The 23,765-nt window shown below is 34.9% G+C and overlaps 1 protein-coding gene across 7 annotated transcripts in view; it reads right to left on the reverse strand.

Moving 5' to 3' along the window:
- The window catches only part of LOC138334375 (nucleolysin TIAR-like), a 231,491-nt gene extending 208,246 nt beyond the window's left edge, over positions 1-23,245 (reverse strand). For 4 of the 7 annotated variants that reach the window (XR_011210120.1, XR_011210119.1, XM_069283047.1 and 1 more), the window contains exons 1-4: positions 23,127-23,245; positions 23,016-23,047; positions 22,777-22,873; positions 18,415-18,438 (exon numbers count right to left, since the gene is read on the reverse strand). Coding sequence is in view for 2 of the 7 variants with exons in the window: in XM_069283047.1 (XP_069139148.1) it covers positions 18,415-18,438; positions 22,777-22,873; positions 23,016-23,047; positions 23,127-23,141 (168 nt within the window). In the remaining 5 variants the exon portion in view is untranslated. Of the gene's footprint in view, positions 1-18,414; positions 18,439-20,612; positions 20,631-22,776; positions 22,874-23,015; positions 23,048-23,126 lie in introns of those variants that run through there. The other 3 variants (XR_011210121.1, XR_011210125.1, XR_011210126.1) reach the window with 3 other exon arrangements.
- Positions 23,246-23,765: the final 520 nt, after the last annotated feature.

The following is a 23,765-nucleotide window of genomic DNA, read 5'->3' on the forward strand; positions in this document are numbered from 1 at the left end:
TACTAAGTCTATCTGTGTAGTCCCGATCAGTCTTCCTGGCGCGATTCAGCTCCAACAAAAAAAAAAACTAAAAGGACCCATAAATCTAACATGCTTTTATCTTACTTTGATACTGGACACACAGCTTCACACCTTGATTTCGTTTGTGTTTCCAAAACTCTAGTAATTGGTTTGGTGGAGAAATATTTTTGATAAAGCATCATTAATGAGTCAGCCATTAGCTCTGTTGTATGTGTTGGATTCATTGTCTTTATTTTCACACTCAGAAGATTAAAGATAGTCATCTAAGGCATTTTATCTGTTTTATTATTCACAACTGTTACAAACAAAACATCAATTCATCAATTAACAGTCTCCATTTTAACTTCAATTAAATTTATAAGTATCACAACGTTTTAATTTTATAAATAATTGATTAAATATGGACAGCTACTTGTCATTTGACACCTTTTCTTCTTGATAAAAAAATATATACTCAGAGCTATTATTTATCAAATAACATTCAGAAAGAACCAATCATATAACTTCTTGTTTGTCACATAACATTCAGAAAGAACTATATATTACTTCTTATTTGTCAAACAACATTCAGAATGAACCAATCATATAACTTCTTGTTTGTCAAATAACATTCAGATTAAGCCAATCATATTAATTCTTGTTTGTCACATCACATAACATTCAGAATGAACCAATCATATAACTTCTTGTTTGTCACATAACATTCAGAATGAACCAATCATATAACATCTTGTTAGCCACATAACAGTCAGAATGAACCAATCATATAACATCTTGTTAGCCACATAACAGTCAGAATGAACCAATCACATTATTTCTTGTTTGTCACAGAACATTCAGAATGAGCCAATCACATTACTTCTTCTTTGCCACAGAACATTCAGAATGAACCAATCACATTACTTCTTGTTTGCCACATAACAGTCAAAATGAACCAATCATATCATCTAAATCTGAAATCTTGATTAAACTGTACACAACCCCTCCCGAAAATTTGCATGAAATGGTGATCTCCTTATCATAAATGCTTTCTTATTAATTACAGTCAGCCACTAACCACATCTCACTGCAGTCAGAAATCTTAAATGCACTTTCAAATCTTTTCAGCAATTATGAAAAAGTTTCATACATGTAAATTACACAAGAAAAATAACAGGTGTCAAAGGAAAATTGTTATAAATTAAGAAATTAATGGTGAAAAAACTTGCAATTTTCAGATCAATTAAGTACAATCTTTTCCTAAGTGACAGTTACGTGCACTCTGCTAAATATTGAATGAGATTAGATCTTTATTCCACAATGTCCTCTAGCGTCAGATTTTAACTCCACAAGTACTACAGGATTATAACCTCTATATGAATACGCTGAAAAAAAAGAAACTGTAACCAATTTGACACATCAAATTTGAATTTATAATTTAATTTTATCCTTTGTTTAAAGGCCTCATCAAATGCCGTAGTGTGAGCCACTTTTCTTCTCCTCCTTCACCACCTAGGGAGTACACTAATCATTAATCAAATTATTCCTCCAAAAATCTTTATTATCAGTTTTACCTGTTAAACGTAGCTACTTCCCTTTGCCTAGCCACTAATCATTCCAAAGGATGCAATCAGGTTATTTTTTTTTTCAGTCTGTTAAGTATCCATTCAAGTACCAATAAAATCTCCTTGTTTTTTAATTATTATTTTTTAATTCAATAGTATTTTAAACAAGTCAAGTAATAAATGATTCATCAAGTTAAACCTTGGATTAGAATTTTGTGTGAGACAATTCATGCTAGCTTGATTACTTCAGGCTGATAATGGTATTAATGTGAAAGGCTTTAAATGGATTGCAAAAGGTCAGGAATTCAAAATACTGTCAACCAACTTTTGTCCGTGTACGATTCATTTTTGTGAATTTTGCTATCACTGTTAGTTCATGAAAGTTTATCTACCCAAATTGATATTTCTCCACAATTATTTTGAAATTATTTTACAGCATCTAAAAACCTGCCACTAGTACTGTTTTTGTATTGTTATCTTGTTATATGTGTTTGACTCTGGGGGATTATTTTGTCAACAATCCTGTATAATTCATGTGTGACGCTACTACAGATTATAGTGGTTATTATTTAGGTGTATGAAACATTACTAGATGTATTCAAAAACAAAACTTAGGATTTTAAACAAGAGATCCCAGAGGGATCTTGGCGCCCACCAAAGAATGATCTATGTCTGACAATGGAAAGAGGGATCTTTTCTCTGCTTTTCAAACTTTTGCAAACATACTATATATAAAATTTGAGACAGGTCACAGATCGCTTCAGTACTTCCTGAGAAACAGCAGTAACAAACTTCAACTATCAAAATCCAAGATGGCTCCTTGGCGGCCATCTTGATGATTGATCGGTCCCAAATCGAAATATGCACAACTAGGGCCCTAGGGGAACCTATATATGAAATTTGAGACAGATTCATTCAATACTTTCTGAGAAATAGCGATAACAATCTTAACTATCAAAATCCAAGATGGCAGCCTGGCGGCCATTTTGTTGACCGATCGATCCAAAAACGCATTATGTACAAATAGAGCCCTAGGGGCACCTACATATGAAATTTGAGAAAGATCCCTTCAGTACTTTGTGAGATATAGCGATAACAATCTTTAACTATCAAAATCCAAGATGGCTGCCTGGCGGCCATCCTGTTGACCGATCGGTCCCAAAACGCAACATGCACAACTAGGACCCTAGGGGAACCTATATATAAAATTTGAGACAGATCCCTTCAGTACTTTCTGAGAAATAGCGACAACAAATTTTAACTATCAAAATCCAAGATGGCTGCCTGGCGGCCATCTTGTTGACCGATTGGTCCCAAAATGCAATATGCACAACTAGGGCCCTAGGGGAACCTACATATGAAATTTGAGACAGATCCCTTCAGTACTTTCTGAGAAATAGCGATAACAAACTTTAACTATCAAAATCCAAGATGGCTGACTGGCGGCCATCTTGTTGACCGATTGGTCCCAAAATGCAATATGCACAACTAGAGCCCTAGGGGAACCTACATATGAAATTTGAGACAGATCCCTTCAGTACTTTCTGAGAAATAGCGATAACAAGAATTGTTAACAACGGACGGAAGGACGGACGGAGGACGGACGGGGACGGACGACCACGGACAAAAAGCGATTTGAATAGCCCACATCTGATGATGGTGGGCTAAAAATCTGATTCGAAACAAGATTACATGACTGACATTTATTGATTAAAATTAGACATTTTGCAAATACCTTGCACAGCTACATACTATCAGCTATGTGTAATGTCAACACAAAAGGCTTCCCACTGGGTGAAGAACGATCTCTGGAAACCATATTTGGATGGATGGACAGACGGACAGACAGAAGAGCAGACAGATGGAAAAGGTGATTACAAATTAATAAAGCTCCACAGATGAAAGGAACATTCCTACATCAGATGTAAACAAAGAATGACTGACATTCCCACATCAGATGTAAACAAAGAATGACCTGACATTCCTACATCAGATGTAAACAAAAATGTACTGACATTCCTACATCAGATGTAAACAAAAAATGACTGACATTCCTACATCAGATGTAAACAACGAGTGACTGACATTCCCACATCAGATGTAAACAACGAGTGACTGACATTCCCACATCAGATGTAAACAACGAGTGACTGACATTCCCACATCAGATGTAAACAACGAGGTACTGACATTCCCACATCAGATGTAAACAACGAGGTACTGACATTCCCACATCAGATGTAAACAACGAGGTACTGACATTCCCACATCAGATGTAAACAACGAGGTACTGACATTCCCACATCAGATGTAAACAACGAGGTACTGACATTCCCACATCAGATGTAAACAACGAGGTACTGACATTCCCATATCAGATGTAAACAACGAGGTACTGACATTCCCACATCAGATGTAAACAACGAGGTACTGACATTCTGACATTTAAGTCCCAATATCTGTATGTCTTATTCTTTTCATGATTTAGAAGAATTCTGAAGAAAAATTGTTTGTAAATCATGCAGAGACAAGACTAAATCAAAGTCAAGATGAGCGATAATGATTAGAAACCTTTTGATAAAAAATGAAATAAATATTGAAGATCCCTTGGTGGATCTCATTTAGTCAAACAAGCTGAAGTTAGCCAACACTGTCACGTCATTGCTAAGAATGTCATGTGACTCCCATAACTATGTAACGTCTGTCCGAACTTTTCCGAGAACGGGTCATAAACTTCCAACTTAGGTTTGGCAATAATCGTAACTTCTAGTTTCAAACAAAGTGATATTTACAAGAATCAAATATTCTTTGCTATAACTTAATTCAAACTATATTTAAAAATACTAACAATGTCAGGGTCAAATCTTACTGAACTTTTTGTTGAAAGTTGCGTATAGTGTGACTTTAAATAGGAACACAAAAAATGACTGACATTCTAACATCAGATGTGAGCAATGAATGACTGACATTCTAACATCAAATGTGAGCAATGAATGACTGACATTCTAACATAAAATGTGTGCAAAGAATGACTGATATTCTGACATCAGATGTGAGCAAAGAATGACTGACATTCTGACATTAGATGTGAGCAAAGAATTACTGACATTCTGACATTAGATGTGTGCAAAGAATGACTGACATTCTGACATTAGATGTGTGCAAAGAATGACTGACATTCTGACATTAGATGTGTGCAAAGAATGACTGATATTCTGACATCAGATGTGAGCAAAGAATGACTGACATTCTGACATTAGATGTGAGCAAAGAATGACTGACATTCTGACATTAGATGTGAGCAATGAATGACTGATATTCTGACATTAGATGTGAGCAATGAATGACTGATATTCTGATATTAGATATGAGCAAAGAATGACTGACATTCTGACATTAGATGTGAGCAATGAATGACTGATATTCTGACATTAGATGTGAGCAAAGATTGACATTCTGACATTAGATGTGAGCAAAGACTGACATTCTGACATTAGATGTGAGCAATGAATGACTGATATTCTGACATTAGATGTGAGCAAAGACTGACATTCTGACATTAGATGTGAGCAATGAATGACTGATATTCTGACATTAGATGTGAGCAAAGATTGACATTCTGACATTAGATGTGAGCAAAGACTGACATTCTGACATTAGATGTGAGCAAAGACTGACATTCTGACATTAGATGTGAGCAAAGACTGACATTCTGACATTAGACGTGAGCAATGAATGGCTTATATTCTGACATTAGATGTGAGCAAAGAATGGCTCATATTCTAACATTAGATGTGAGCAAAGAATGACTGATATTCTAACATTAGATGTGAGCAAAGAATGACTGACATTCTGACATTAGATGTGAGCAAAGAACAACTGACATTCTGACATTAGATGTGAGCCATGAATGACTGACATTCTAAAATTCAATGTGAACAATGATGGACGGACATTCTGACATTAAATAGGAACAAAGAATGAGTGATATCTACACTTAAAGTGAACAAAGAATGACTGGCATTCTACTGTCTCTAGGAATATTCCACATTGTGTAATAAAATCCTACAATGCCCATTCCAGTGATAAAACTAAAATCAGTTGTATCACAATGAAATCACGACAATGAAACAAAAGGTTACTAAACATGTTAAAATTATATGATCTTTCTACATCGTTCAAATGAATCTCCTCTAATGTATCAAATTCCTTGTCTTAAGGTGAGAAAATGAAAATACCGTAAATTTTCAAGTAGAAGTAATTAATTCAAACTGAGAAATTCCGTGACGTGTTGTATCGTATAAAACAATTAATGAGATAAACTTCAAACATGAAATCAAACATATCCGAAAATCAATTTCTCAGTAATTATGTGCACTTGAACAATTTTCCAGTTTAATCCCCTGTACAAGTTGTATGAAGCCAGGGATTTTTTGCTGTTGCAATGTGTAAAATCTGTGTGTATCGACCATAAACTGTATTGTAACTACAGAATGAATAATGGAACAGTCATAGATTTAAGCTGGCTACAGAATTTCCAAACTCGGCTTCACAACACTGATTACTCAAGTTCAGCAGGGTGCGAGCTTTTCTTGGTTCTGTCGACTGTCTGCTAAGTGATGCTACCACTCTTAACAGTCATTATAACAAACACAACAGTGTTTACAGACAGAACATTATCCCATCAACTGCCATATCTGGTAAAACCTGAGAACATTCAGACAAAACTTTCAACATTTTGTAAAGCTAACCATTCGCTGAACATCTCTTTCAAATTATCTCCCATCCTATTTTGCTGTTGTCGCAATTTAAACTCAATTAAAAGCATTTATTGAGCATCACATCGAGAACAGCAATCCTTACTACATCTGAACTCATTTACCCCTGAAAATTCATAATAAACTAAGCCGGCCTTACAACAAGAAGAGTTCAAACATGTGTTTAGGGGTAAAAGGGTTAACAAAGGACAAGTTTTTGCTTTACATAATTATTATAATCTGTTAAAAAATTAAGTTCAGCCTTTTCTACAATGTAGCTGCCATTTGCAATGGGGGCTTAGCAGTTTACAAATGGCATCTTCTATCGCCTTCCAAACAATACTGATCTCTATAGCACAATAAAACATTCCAGATTAATGAAGCCAATATCAGAATTCTAAAACAGGAAATTGTTGGAATCTGGTAAAACTGGGGATAATAAGAGAAGTTGAATTGTACCTAGGGGTATAGTCATTCGACAGCAATAGGCTCCGATAGTGTCAATAAAAAGATCACCAAATTTTAACGACACTAGATTATGAGGCCTTTCCTTGAGCCGATCCCTTACACAACCAATTCGGCAAACCATTTAACCACCTTTGTTCAACAGCATTTACATCAGGTTCTACACAACTAGTGTAACATCGAATATGTCTACAGCAAGACTCAATTGGGTATTCAATGAAAAGTCAGAGGTTTTTTATTTTTTTTTCCTAATGTTGAAAACCTTGCTGTGATGTTATTTTATGTTTAAGCTATCATAAAAACAAACATAATGTAACTGCTGGTCCAGACAGTGTTTCAGATCCCTCATCATCATATTCTATACATATAGGGCCTGGTCACATTTTTTTTACATTATTGTCCTTATTCTGGTGCAATCAAACAAATTTGATCATATTTGACGGATATTCAAAAACATTAGGCAATAATTAAATCATAAACAATCACACAAAAGTACAACCATATCTCTTAGTTAAGCATCAATTTTCTAACACCAAAGTGTTAAAATATTTACATTTACAGTATTTGTTACATGGTTATTCTGTTTGTTGAACCAAAGTCAAATAGAAATGTGAAGCCTACACTATTTCTAATTGTCACAAATATAAAGTTACAAAACAGTGAGACCACTTACAGACACCCACCAAATGAGCTGTACACAAGTAGATATAATCAAGAAGTGCGTGAAATATTGGAAAAGTAGAAATGACCAAAAAAATGTGTATGTGATATAAACCAACACATTTGGAACCTGACCAAACAGGTTTAGAATCGCCAAACACAGCACCGTACCGCTGAACCATTGATTGGGCCACGAGGTTTACAGTAAGCAGCAGAACAGAAAAACCTGGCTCAAACATTGGTGCTTTGATGAATAAGAGATGTGTTAACTCAGGAGGGAGCAACAAAAAGGGTCCTGCATGGGACTGCTGGATATTTGGGTAGGATGGAGTGATCGAGGGGGTCCCTTAGGGATACGTAAAGTGCTTAATACTGATGCTCCGATACGCAGATGTATAAAACATGACTCGGAGGACCCCTGGGGGCTGTAGCCCTTCACATCATTCCGAGGCTACAAAGACAGTTCTCCATTCTCTCTTATTTATGTTATACAAACAACAGAAAATTGTATGTTTATTGACTTCCGATATAGACTTTGTCTACCATTTAATCACCAACATTTGTCTGAAGAAAAAACATACAACATATCCATAAACCATATCAGAATCACAAAGCAGCGAATTTAGTGTTTAAGCTGCATATAAATTTTGCTCCAAGCTTAAGACAATGTGCATGCTCAACTTTCTAAATTAGCATGTGACAGTACATCAGGTGTACAGGGCATATTGATCGGGAGATGTGGTGACAAAGGCCAAGAATAAGTATCTATGTGATACAGATCAAAGGCAGGAATAAGTGTCAATGTGATACAGATCAAAGGCCAGGAATAAGTGTCTATGTGACACAGATCAAAGGCAGGAATAAGTGTCCTTGTGACACAGATCAAAGGCCAGGAATAAGTGTCTATGTGACACAGTTCAAAGGCAGGAATAAGTGTTCATGTGACACAGATCAAAGGCAGGAATAAGTGACTATGTGAAACAGATCAAAGGCAGGAATAAGTGTCTATGTGACACAGATCAAAGGCAGGAATAAGTGTCCATGTGACACTGATCAAAGGCAGGAATAAGTGTCCATGTGACACAGATCAAAGGCAGGAATAAGTGTCTATGTGACACAGTTCAAAGGCAGGAATAAGTGTTCATGTGACACAGATCAAAGGCAGGAATAAGTGACTATGTGAAACAGATCAAAGGCAGGAATAAGTGACTATGTGAAACAGATCAAAGGCAGGAATAAGTGTCCATGTGACACAGATCAAAGGCAGGAATAAGTGTCCGTGTGACACTGATCAAAGGCAGTAATAAGTGTCCATGTGACACAGATCAAAAGCAGGAATAAGGTAGCAAACCAGAGAAGAACAGCCTGGCCACGGTCTATATTTTTATTAAATGGGGAGCCCCTGTTTTGAGCCATGCATAAACAATTAAAAATCAAATATATTCTGAAATTGGTACATCCAATATGGAGGGTTTGATATAAGTTTCATTTTTTTCAAAAATAAACATAACAAAAATGGGTTAGAGATTACAATTCTGGGCTCCTCCGGAAGTGCGTCTTGACCGGAAATGCTAGCTTTACTTGAAGGAAAATCCATGGCGCGGGTTTAGGCAAAAATATTGAAAAATCCACCTAATCGACCTATGAAATGAATTAGCTTATTTTGCCATTGTGATAGAAGTGCTCAATTTGAGGTAGGTCTTAAGAAAAAAATTGAGTACAATTTTCTGCAATTTTGGGCTAAAAATCATGATATTTTGCAATTTTTCAGGTATCTGTATCAAAATATCAAATTGTAATTGCAAAAGTTGTGCTGATTAATAATATATATACTTTTGTACAGGTATTTTTTACAGTTAAATGACTATATCTATATTTCTAAGGCGTGCGCCTTAATTTCATAGATTGTCCAAATCTACTGTTTTCTGCTACCTTATACTGCATGGAAAAAGAGATTTTCGAAGGAAGTGCATTGTCAGTTGTAAATAAGCAGCGCCTCTGTTCATTATAGCTGGGAACCTCAAGAAAACAGGTCATAGACAGGGAGAAATCATGATTTTCACATGGGATGGGTAAGGGGAGGTAATTGGCTTATTTGCTCATTTTCATGGCATGTATACATGCTTATTGTTAAATAATTTGGCTAAAATTCATTTTGCTTTCATTTGTTTGAAAACTAACTCATTATAACTTATTGGATGTTATACAACCCATATTGCATGAATTCTGATTATTTTAACTTGATTTATTGCCCGGTATCCATGGAAACTTAGAGCAATAGTGTTATTTTGTGATTTTTTCTGTAAAAACACTATTTAACTTGTCTTGATCTCAAAAATGCATGTATTTGTCCAAAATTGAGTGTGCGGCAAGGCCGGTATTGTCTATTATTACCAATTTCTTAATTATATGAGGAAAAACAGTCTATTTTTGATAAAATAGGGGTGGCGGAGACTTTTACAGATTATTCATGAAAATGCTTATTTCCAGGGTAAGAATACAAAACCATAATGTCATATACATGAAATTTCCAAATCCTTGATGTCATGTCATTATTTAGATATCAGAATCAGTTTATCTGTTGCAGAGCAACAGTATAAGTAGGGTTTCTGACCTTATTTTTGACGTCATTGAGTATTTATGACGTCATAGATACACACTGATAATGTCATGGTTACTGATGACGTCATAGTAATTATGACGTCATACAGTAGGGTCAATATTGATGAAATCCTTGTTTTTTCCACTGCATGTCATAAAGAGAATCTCAAAATAACACATTCAATATTCAAATCCATTTTATTTCAGTAAATGACAGAGTTATAGGACTTTTCATTTTTTAAATTACCTCCCCTTGTTGCTTGTTTGAGAGGAAAATCAATCAAAATGTACCATTCAGGGAAATTGGCAGTACTCGGTGACTATTAAAGATACGCGTTAAGCGGATATGTCATTTTGTTCGTCGCATCATGTTCAAGACAATATTTTGGTTTTCGAGAAGCTTAGAAAGTTATAACTTGGTGTATAAGGTAGCAAACCAGAGAAGAACAGCCTGGCCACGGTCTATATTTTTATTAAGTGGGGAGCCCCTGTTTTGAGCCATGCATAAACAATTAAAAATCAAATATATTCTGAAATTGGTACATCCAATATGGAGGGTTTGATATAAGTTTCATTTTTTTCAAAAATAAACATAACAAAAATGGGTTAGAGATTACAATTCTGGGCTCCTCCGGAAGTGCGTCTTGACCGGAAATGCTAGCTTTACTTGAAGGAAAATCCATGGCGCGGGTTTAGGCAAAAATATTGAAAAATCCACCTAATCGACCTATGAAATGAATTAGCTTATTTTGCCATTGTGATAGAAGTGCTCAATTTGAGGTAGGTCTTAAGAAAAAAATTGAGTACAATTTTCTGCAATTTTGGGCTAAAAATCATGATATTTTGCAATTTTTCAGGTATTTTTTTGTTGTTACCATGGTATTCTCATGCATGAATAAGCGCAGAATATGGCCAAATCTGTATCAAAATATCAAATTGTAATTGCAAAAGTTGTGCTGATTAATAATATATATACTTTTGTACAGGTATTTTTTACAGTTAAATGACTATATCTATATTTCTAAGGCGTGCGCCTTAATTTCATAGATTGTCCAAATCTACTGTTTTCTGCTACCTAAGTGTCTATGTGACAAAGATCAAAGGCAGGAATAAGTGTCTATGTGACACAGATCAAAGGCAGAAATAAGTGTCTATGTGACACAGATCAAAGGCAGGAATAAGTGTCTATGTGACACAGATCAAAGGCAGGAATAAGTGTCCATGTGATACAGATCAAAGGCAGTAAAAGTGTCTATTTGACACAGATCAAAGGCAGGAATAAGTGTCCTTGTGACACAGATCAAAGGCAGGAATAAGTGTCCTTGTGACACAGATCAAAGGCAGGAATAAGTGTCCATGTTACACAGATCAAAGGCAGGAATAAGTGTCTATGTGACACAGATCAAAGGCAGGAATAAGTGTCTATGTGACACAGATCAAAGGCAGAAATAAGTGTCCATGTGACACAAATCAAAGGCAGGAATAAGTGTCTATGTGACACAGATCAAAGGCAGGAATAAGTGTCCATGTGACACAGATCAAAGGCAGGAATAAGTGTCTATTTGACACAGATCAAAGGCAGGAATAAGTGTCTATGTCACACAGATCAAAGACAAACATCACTGTGACACAGAGCAGACATCCAGTATAACAGTCACACTTTAATATAAACTATAAATAGACTTTAATGTTATATTTTAACTAAACCTATCCTCAGCAGCACTAGATACACAAAGAACATTAAACTCAGGTACATTCAATAACCTTATTCCATGATAAACACATTACAATAAATTTGTGTGACCACAAGTCGTTCCAGCTCTGATAAATACCTAATGGTGGCATGAAATATGTCACAGTTCCTAGGGTTCAAAGTGCAAAGTTCAAGGGTTACCAGACAGTAAACAACTCATGTTAGAAACAATATTAGGCCAATGTGTTAGCAAGGATACAAATTAGGGTCATAAAGAACAACAGTCAAGGTGTTCCATAGAGCATACAAATCAAGATGTTGCCAAGGACACAAAGAGTAAGCATGGATACAAGTAACAAAACACAACTCATGGTTTTGCCAGATATGCAGGTTGCAAAGGATACATGTCAATGTATTGAAAATTTGACCTTGGAACACAAAGGATTAAGGTGAAGGGGTTCTGTAGAAAAATGTAACCAAGGATACATTCAATGTATATAATTACCATGAAAACAGGTCAATGGAAACCGGTCAATGGAAGCAAACTTTATTAAAGCATACAAACTAATTGATTTTTAGTGCTTTCCATTAATACTCATCAGATATTTTCCCGACATAAAAGATAATTTTTTCCGATAAGCATCCATTAGTAATTATATCATCAATTTATTGTTCTGTCAACAAAAGGATAACTGAACTTGCTGGGTTTTTACACGACCAGACTGTTTTCCTCGTGTTTACCAGTCCAATCATACAACCAATAACTAAAATTCATATTTCCAAATAACAGTGCAGAAAAATACAATTAATAAGCAATTGTGTATAAAAAGACAATAAAGGTATTGATTTTCAAAGCTGCCTCATTGCTATTTCACTTGTACGTGTATCTTATTTAATCAATTTTCTCTATTGCATCTGACATGTTTATCAATCTCCGCCTTTGTTTGATATCCAGTGCGGCCTTAGCAGACAGGTACAACTCGTTTTGTGCATGTGAAATTGCAATATATCAACATATTCACTATCAATATTTCAAACTTGCACAAATTTCTAGCTCCAAAACAACACAAGGCTTCACAGCATCAGAAATCAGCGTGATAGTCATACAACAATGGTAATGAAACTTGCTGTTTGAACGCCCTGCAAACATAAAACTCCAAAATACTGCATCCCAACATGATAGCAATATGTATAGTGCCTCTATCTTTCGTAGTTATGTATAGTTATAAATGAATAATAAAATAATGTCATCCGTTACCAGCACTTCCATAACAACAGGATGACCTAAGCTTTGGTTTCTCTTACAATTCCATCTAATGTTTAAAAAGACCCACATTCATTTCCTGTAGTTGATAATGGTATGAGAAAATCCTTTATTCTAAGAACTGACCCCAATCTAACCTTGGCATCTTCATGCCTTGTCCAATTGCTGGCAATTTTTGCATCCTGTTGCTAACAGCTAGGTAAATGGACAATATATGCAGATTTGTCGTGTCCCACTGAGACCTAAGCCAACACACTACAGAAACATTAGTTACTCTTAATTACCTCGTCTAATCAAGTCCCACATAGTCTGCATATTCAACGAGGCCATTCCCAGACTTCATATCAACAAGGCAAACACCAAATACCCTACTGATATATTACCAGCTCTAAAGACAGGACCTCGAGTGTCGTGGCTTCAGCTGTACACTTTTGTTTGTTTGATTAATTAACGTCCTATTAACAGCTATGGTCATGTAAGGACGGCCTCCTATGTATGCAGTACGTTTCGTGTATGTTGTGCGAGGTGCGTGTTTTGGGAGACTGCGGTATATTCATGTTGTGTCTCCTTGTATAGTGGAACTGTTGCCCTTTCTATAGTGATATATCACTGACGCATGCCGCCGAAGACACCAAGCAATACACCCCAACCGGTCACATTATACTGACAACGGGTGAACCAGTTGTCCCATTCCCTGTAAGCTGAGCGCTAAGCAGGAGCAGAAACTACCATTTTTATAGACTTTGGTGTGTCTCGGCCAGGGGACAGAACCCAGAGCCTTTCTCACAGGGGCGAATGCTCAACACAAGGCCAAAAGTGAGGCGGTTCCAAGGAAGGCATTAGGAAAGATAAAGTCAGTCAGGAAGAAGAGAAAAGATAAGATCCTAAACTTAGTCGCCTTTTACGATCATGCAATAGGGCAGCGGGTACAATTCTAACACCTTACCTGCAGGGCCAAAGCAGCTTTACACACCCCTTTTCAGTACAATAACTATGGTGATAAGGTGTGACTATGGAGCTTGTGGTCACAGTTCAAACTTATCTAAGAATATTTGTAAATACAGACCATGGGGTCACAGTTCAAACTTCTCTAAGAATGTGTGTGACTATGGACCTTGGGGTCACTGTTCAAACTTCTCTAAGAATATGTGTTACTATGGAACTTGAGGTCATAATGAATAATACGTAATGTACAGTACAATTACTATGTTGACTAGGTGCAACCAGGGATCACTGTTCAAACTTCTAAAAGCCACTTCAGTACAGGTAATATAATTTAGGATGCTTAACCAGGGTGTTGATGGGGGTCACAGCTAAAACTTCTAACAGCTAGTAATACCAGTACATCCCAGTACCCAGTCCTAAAGCCATAGTAATATTGGCTTCAAAATAGTGCCACCTAATCCAATAAGTCGTCAAATAAGGTGCGAGTGATCTACATATTTAAGGTTAGCCTTGACAACAGTCTATATTTAGATCATTCTTCCTACATACGGCAATTGTTATACGAATAATGACAAGAACAATATCCAAAACTGCAGACAAATTTGGGCAACAATTAGCAAATAACAAGGTTCTCTACCAAAAGAAAATGAATGAAAAATATTTATACAACTGTAACTAGATTCAAGCTAATGCAATTGTGTGTTCATTTAGCGGCTGATGTTCCATGCCAGAAAGGAAGACTAGGTGTCTGACATGGAACCATAAAATAATACTTCCTGTCTAGATGGTTCAATTAAAATCTGCAATTTTTCAATTAAAAATTACCAAAGGCAGAATTTGAAGCTGACTGAAGCTCCACCATCAGCAGATGTCTGCCTACTGTGGACAATGCCCGAGAAGCTACAGGAGACAGCTTTAATTGGACAAGTTGGGGAGCATGGAATGTATTGAATCCGAATAAGGTCGCTAGAAAACACGTCATGAAACCAATATCTAGACATGCACTGTCTCGGGCCCAGCCATGATTTTCAGTCACATGCCCTGTTCCCTTGTCAAAATTGATTGGCTTCAGTGTAGATCGTTTTTTCTGAACATTTATATGACGTTATATTCATATTCTCATCTTTTCATCTTATTTCAATCCTTACATAATTTTTCAGGTCATAAAAATATTTCTTTAACAGAATTAAATTTTCTATGGTTATAAGAAACTAAAAAGCTTCTCACAGAAATATCCCTGAGAGAAGCCTACTGCTAAAACCCACTGTTATAACTACCTGACTAACTATATATGTTTACAAAGTTAGAATTAATCTACAAACAAGGTATGCAGTACAAACAATAAAGGACATTATTCTTTATTTCCTAAGCTCCTCCTCCTCAGACATTAATAACTTGGGGTTTTTTAATGAGGCTTGTTCATTTTAAAGTCCTTCACACCATACCTATTCAAGTATCAAAACAGATCTAAAAAATCTTCAAGTATCAAAACAGGTCTAAAAAATCTTCAAGTATCAAAACAGGTCTAAAAAGTCTTCAAGTATCAAAACAGGTCTAAAAAATCTTCAAGTATCAAAACAGGTCTAAAAAGTCTTCAAGTATCAAAACAGGTCTAAAAAATCTTCAAGTATCAAAACAGGTCTAATCAAGTATCAAAACAGGTCTAATCAAGTATCAAAACAGGTCTAATCAAGTAGCAAAACAGGTCTAATCAAGTATCGAAACAGGTCTAATCAAGTAACAAAACAGGTCTAATCAAGTAACAAAACAGGTCTAATCAAGTATCAAAAACAGGTCTAATCAAGTATCAAAAACAGGTCTAATCAAGTAACAAACCATTATAAACATCTTTTAACCACTGTGCAATTACCAATCTTCAGTCACAATTATAAATGTTCACCCAGAACTACAAATCCTAAACCTCTATTACAAATGTTCACCCACAACTACAAATCATAAACCTCTATAACAAATGTTCAACCACAACTACAAATCCTAAACCTATAACAAATGGTCAACCACAACTACAAATCATAAACCTCTATTACAAATGGTCAACCACAACTACAAATCATAAACCTCTATTACAAATGGTCAACCACAACTACAAATCATAAACCTCTATTACAAATGTTCGACCACAACTACAAATCATAAACCTCTATTACAAATGTTCAACCACAACTACAAATCCTAAACCTCTATTACAAATGTTCAACCACAACTACAAATCATAAACCTCTATTACAAATGTTCAACCACAACTACAAATCATAAACCTCTATTACAAATGTTTAACCACAACTACAAATCATAAACCTCTATTACAAATGTTCACCCACAACTACAAATCATAAACCTCTATTACAAATGTTCAACCACAACTACAAATCATAAACCTCTATTACAAATGTTCAACCACAACTACAAACCCTAAACCTCTATTACAAATCTTCAACCACAACTACAAACCCTAAACCTCTATTACAAATGTTCAACTACGACTACAAATCATAAACCTCTATTACAAATGTTCAACCACAACTACAAATCATAAACCTCTATTACAAATGTTCAACTACAACTACAAATCCTAAACCTCTATTACAAATGTTCAACCACAACTACAAATCATAAACCTCTATTACAAATGTTCAACCACAACTACAAATCATAAACCTCTATTACAAATGTTCAACCACAACTACAAATCATAAACCTCTATAACAAATTGTTCAGCCACTAAATCTTTAACCTCTATTACCAATGTTCAACCACAACTACAAATCCTAATTTTCTATTACAAATGGTCAACCACAACTACAAATCATAAACCTCTATAACAAATGTTCAACCACAACTACAAACCCTAAACCTATAACAAATGGTCAACCACAACTACAAATCATAAACCTCTATTACCAATGTTCAACCACAACTACAAATCCTAATTTCTATTACAAATGTTCAACCACAACTACAAATCCTAATTTTCTATTACAAATGTTCAACCACAACTACAAATCATAAACCTCTATTACAAATGTTCAACCACAACTACAAATCATAAACCACTTTTATTTTCCCTGTCCAAATTTTGATGTTAATGACAATTTTTTATCAACGATAACAAATGTTTAACAAGTCTTGAAATATTAATGATATTATCCATCACAACTTTGGTCTGCTGGTTGCCATAGAAACCATGTGGCAATGTTCAGATTTTCTCTTAACTCCTAATTATCTCATTCCTCTGTCTATAGGACATAGGCTTTGACCAGTCTAAGGGAAGCAACCCTAACAATACATTCAGACATCAAAATGTATTATCCTAATCAGAATATTACTTCCTTGTTCACGGATTCTATTTCTAATCTAATCCTGCTGACTGTATTTCTTTACAAAAAGAAAATATATACCCTGGTATAACCCAGAGGACCAGGTTCTAATGAAATTGTGTGGAAATTGAAACAATATTTTGCTTAAGGGACCTATGGATCAGGTCTTCATATTAACATCAATGATGTTCATAATGTAAATTTTACCTATGTTAAAACAAATTCTACAAACGTACCCAAACCCATCTCAACAAAAGCTCAATATATCAAACTTATACCAGGTATAAAGAAAACAGTTTATGTTACAGCTGTGCTACTAACTGTAATGTCACTTTAGCAGACCTGGCAATATTTTAGTAAATTACAGCTGTGCAACATAATTGTTATCATATTTATTAACATTCATTTTCTAATCCTAAATGATAGTCATGACTGGCCTATATTTTCCTCATCTGCATACAACAAACAACAGTGCACACAATTTTCTTAGAATAACATTGAACTTTTGTTTAGCCGAATGGTTACGGTGACCCAACATTCTACCACTAGCTATCCACCTCTGGGTTTCAAGTTGGGCACATGGGGAAATTTCTGATATTGACTGTAGGTCAGTGCGTTTCTCCTAATACTGCAGGTACACTAGTTTTTTCTTCACCTTCAAGTCTGGCATATCTTTAAATGACCCAAACTTAGCACGTCTTTAACTGACCATGTCAGTTAATGCGACAGTAAACAAAACCAAATTAATTATTTACAAGTACATTAATCTCAATTTCTTCAAATTGTAATGTGACCACTTACCGGACTATTCCACACCTGTGTATCCCAGTTTACCAACACACGGAATTAAAAGATTCAATTTCAATACTACCACATGATCAAGATAAAGCTCCCACTGGTTAGACAGACATATACTGTCTTCTTGATTCATTAATTAACAATCTGTTTTTTAACTGGAATCACTCCTTCAAAACCAAAGCTGAAGAATAACACCTGAAATAAATTCTTCGTCATCCTCTAAACAGCTAGTCAAAGACTGAAATTTCAATGTGCATTGCTGATATTTAATACTAATATATCTGTGATTCAATTTTTTAGAAACAGTATAAAAAATGACTTTTCTTACCTCTGGATGTAAACTTCCCGACACCTGGAACAATAATTTTGGTGTTTTAAAGAAAATCCAGCTATAACAATATGCATGTATGACTTGTTTAAATATTAATTAAACAAGTATTACGGTTCAAAAACAACTCATACTTTGTACCTCCATATCTCTTAAACATTCTAAATATGTCTATATCACCAAAATTAAAAGCAAAGTTACCATAGAAAAAATGAAAGGTGTTTCTTCGCTTTTTTTTTCCTTTTCCTACCTTATCATCACCACACAAGAAAAGAACTACCAGCACACCTCTTAAAATATCTTCTTTTACAAAAAATGTACAAACAAAAAAATCTATGAATTAATGAAAAAAAAATCATATCTATTTTTGGCTTTTTAGCAAGATCTATTTTGACATACTGTTTCATTTAGTTTAATGTCCAATAAATTTAATGGCAACACTGAAATAAGACAGCCAGTTTGTGATGCAGTAGTGGAGTACATCTAGTACCATAACTAGAGGGGGAAAATGAACTTGGTAAGCTATGGACAGTACCTTGCACCTTCCCTAAAGACCTAAAGGTGGAGAACTAGTGGTAAAGTCAGAAAGGTCAACCACAGATGTTATTTAGATGTATGTCAATATCACCACTCTGATTCCTATGTTATTCTTTGCCGCAAATACTTTAACAAAACGTGGATCAATGTTAATAATTTAAGAACCACGGTTCATTTCTACAGACTTCCAAAAATAAAACAAGCAACATTCCTAAACTTAATGTAAAAACAACTGGTGAAACTCATTCTAAGACTATGAAAGAAAAGGAATAACTCATTCTTTGCCTTTAAAGCAATGGACAAAACCAACTCCTTTATTTTAGAAAACTAGGGCCGTAACCTTTACATAGAATTTGTATCAAAATACCTAGACTTCAATAAACAGGGGCCAAAATTCTTTTGCAATAATTCAAACCAAATAAATTTCTTTCCTAATTATTGGTTATTATTCATTAGCTTGTTTTTTTTTAATATAAAATATTTTTCAGTGTAACCAATTTAGTTGCACATATTTGAGCCAGTTTATACTAATCAAAGTAGGAATCTTGTACTCTATTTGTCAACTTGGTGCTAGTAATATCACGCCACAGGTGTACAATCACAAACAGGTGAGATGTGAGATTATATTGACATTCCCTCTAGATATCAGCTTTTTGGATCATGAACTCGGTTTGTGTAGATCAAAATGACAGTGTCTCAAAGGTAAGATGGTTAGAATACAATAAAAAACCTAAGTACTCTAGGTATAACATCTTCATTTAGCGGATTAGACAACACACATAAAAGTCAAAAGTGTATTTTTGTATCCATCTATTTCACGATAATCAATATGCATTTACTACATGGACATTTGTAGTTTCTTCCCTTTTGTATCACTATAAAGTGTGTAGTTACCTCCCCTTTGTTTTGAACATTATCTGCTGGTATCCATTATTTTCCTTTTGTTTCAAATGGTTTGAGGTGTGTAGTTACAGCCCTTGTCTATCACATGTTTGTATCATTAAGAGTAGAGGTATACATTATCTCCCCTTTGTTTGTAACAGTTTATGGTATGCAGTTACCTTCCCTGTGTTTGCATCGGAGTATATATCATTTATTGTCAGTACCACAATTTTTGGTCATGTCTAAAAGGGTTATCTCCCCTGTGATTGTATCGTTATGATCTAGTTTGTCAGTAACTTTTTTAACAAATTACTACCACGCTTACACACTTTCACTCCTGTCTGCACAAGTCATATGTCCCCATTCATCTGTTGTATGTACCCGACTAGACATCTGTAATACTTCAGCTGTTGATTATATAGCATTTCTTATTTGTAAGGTGTTCATGTTTAATGTAAGTATTAAGTGATAATTGATGACCATATTATGAATAAAAGGAGTCGGGTAGGAATTAAATAAATAGCTTATGATTTTATATTTATTTTCAAGTAATTAACATTTTTATCATACCGAAAACCGTGGAAAATAAATCAGTCAAAAGTTCAACTTCCCCTGAAACACTGTCAAAAAAAACTTGGTCATTGTCGGGTTTTGTTTAGGTAAAAAAACAAAACAAAACCAAAATATTAAACAAAAAAATCATCAACAAAGTATTTGAAATAACATATGTAATATATATTTTATATATACCAAGAACATGTAATAAAAAAAATTAATACTTAGAGTCACAAAGCTCCAATCTTTTTTGTGATGGTAGTACACACCTGAAAAATAAAGTGTAAAGAGCAGTCCTATTTCACTTTAGGCTGAGACATTAACATTCTGTAGATTCTCATTCTTAAATAACAGACACAAGAAAGATTCTCAGATCATTTTCATTATCACATGCTAAACAGAACTTTGTCCCCAGTCGAGAAGCTTTATATCAATCCTATTATATCTAATATATATGTAATTTATTTATGAACAGGTTTAACAGAGACATTAAAACGCCCCTAAAGTATAATGCCTGTCACAGATCAGTGTTAAGGACTGGTAAAGCAAGAGTTACCTCCCATTCCTCTGATTTTATCTCAGAGTGTAATTTTGGAACACAACACACAATTTCTTTACTCATCCAGATATTAAGTGGACGATTCCAATTCAAGCTTTATTAGCTTTATGAAAGTCATTTCAGTTACTTTGTATCATAAACAAAAGAAAAGAGAACTGTGGCACACGCGTGGTAGAAGTGTTTGACACTCCACCACAACGTCTCAGTCTCAATGTATGCCACACAAGTTTGGGTCTATGTTCAGCAGTTACCAGACACTGGTCATAAGTTGGTGGGGTTTTTTCTGTGAATTCTGGGACATCTTTAAATGACTATACTGGAAACTATCCAATATTTGGATGCAAAATAAAGGAAAGGAAAAACCCGTCCAATTGGTCAATTTGACAATGAAGAAACATACATATAAGTCAGACTGAAAAATAACTGAGTTATCACAATGCAAATTTTGTCTGTAACTGAAGTTGTAAGGTATCAAACTAAAGTAAGAAAATCACTTACCCTCTTTATGTGGGAACAAAGATGATAAAACTGATACTAATTACAATGTACACTAAAGTGGTTCCATTAGCTCAGAAATGAAAATAGCTATAGAAAAGTGTTGCAAAAAATCAGGAATGAATGAGAATCTAAGAATTGCAAATGTCATTTGAAGAAGAAAGAGAGAAAAGAAAAAAAATATTATAGTATGTACCGATATCTACCCATAAACTGCACACCATCGCCTGGCCTTATAAAGAGTAAAATGTTTCAATGTGTTGTACTTCTAACGATCAATTCATCCCGATGTGATTGGCATAGATAGTCATGTCATCATACTTTGAAATTTGGAACCGATATTTACAGGAAAAAAAATAAACCCACTATGTACTTCATTAAATAAAATCAACTAGACATTCAAAATTATATTTCAAAGGACAAATAAAATCTCTTGTAAGTATTCACATATTTCTCTGCCGGATTTTTACAAAGAAATTCAGAAATTTATGAATTTATAATAAAGGGTTTTTGATATAGCTGATACACTCCAATGTATCCACAATACTTCATTTGCATATTTCACTGAAACAATATAGATGTTTTCATCATCAAAACTTTGGCTGCCAGGTAGTAAAATAAAAAATAATTAAAACATAGCTAGATACTAATACGAATTTTAAAATGTCATAAATCAAGAAATGTATCTATATCTTAAACAGCCACGATTACCTTTACTACATATACGCTTAATTAACTGCAATATCATATCTCTAAAAACTTTTCCATTGATAGTGTTGATGAAAGTTATAGTTTTTACCATCATTTGTACTAGATGTAGACTTATAGCTTAACCTCCATTTTTTCATGCAGAGAAAGAGAAAAGACAGATGGTTATGCAGAGTGATTCCTATTGGAGCTTGAAGCTAACTTAATCCATGTTCTATGTGATTAAGCTTGAAGCTAACTTAATCCATGTTCTATGTGCTTTAGAGTAACTTAAACCCTAGGTGTATCATCACATGATCTTTAACAAGGAAACACCATCTACAAAGAAAAAATATGTCCATCACCTGTATCGGCCGTAAGCAGCAGGAATACTGCTCATATCAATGACTTTATCAGCAGGTAGCTGAAAAAAAAGATGACCGCTTAAAACAGGAAGAAAATGTATCCTCGAACTTTGGTCATTTGACGAAACTACATTTCCTGTTCTTTAAACAGATTGTCACATGTGTCCTTTCCATAAAATGTCAGCTGCTGCACTGGAAATCATGGTGTCGTCTGCTGCCTGCTTAAATAAGTCCACCATATGTGACACAGTATAAACATCCTGAAAATCGGTTAACACTTACCTCATGTATAATCTTACAGCTCTTACAGGGGCCAATCTGACCGAACAACGCTATAATCAGACTCTCAGTCACCGACGGGTCCAGGTTCCCAACGTACCTACATCAATTAAACATCAAGTCGATGTTATCAATGTTTACAATCACTAGATTTCAGCTTCTAAGCATCAACGTTTATTAGCAAACCGAAACTCGAGATGACCGGCAAATACGATTGAAACAATAGTAAATTATATACTTACAGTGTACGGGGACACGCCTCTTCTGTTACGTACTGAAAAAGAAAGGTGATAAATAGAATCGAGTATATCAAAATGACATTATCACACAACCATTGGAAAATTAAACAGTACCTGTTTCGCAGACATTATGGCTACCACACGTACAGGAAGTAGATTTTACAATTGCTTTTGCGCACTCTCCAATACACAAAGGACGACGGGATGCTTTTCCGCCAATATTGAACGGAAATGATTCACGCTGCTTTCGAGGATCGTGTGTATTATTCAGGTTCAGACTTTCCCGCAAAACTGTGCCGTTAGCACATGAACCTGAAAATTTGGACCAGAAATATAATTAAATCTATCTAAATCTCTGTTTGGACATACATTACCAGATGTTTCAGCAATCTAGATCCCATACTGAAAAGTGCAGATGTTCTCATACCGTTTTCTTGATAGAATCTACAATTTAAAACGACTCTGTTTAGGCCTAGGCACATCATGTACGGCCGTCCAAATATTATTACGGTTTTATCCCCATCGCTTAAAATTTACTTATTCCTCAGAAAAACGGTAAACTCCCAAGCTTATTTTTTGTAGAAGTTTTTGAGAGCTTCTAGCTAGGGTCTGGGTGCACCCCATGGCCAGTTGACTTACTTTTTTTTGTTTCAACAAAAACATATCTTAACGATAATATTGTAAGATAGGACAACTTCGATGTTAAAAATTAATGTACATGGCAAAAGGCTCATGATTGTTTTTGGTTTGTTT

This window comes from Argopecten irradians, chromosome 11, assembly GCF_041381155.1.
Source record: "Argopecten irradians isolate NY chromosome 11, Ai_NY, whole genome shotgun sequence".
NCBI lineage: Eukaryota > Metazoa > Mollusca > Bivalvia > Pectinida > Pectinidae > Argopecten > Argopecten irradians.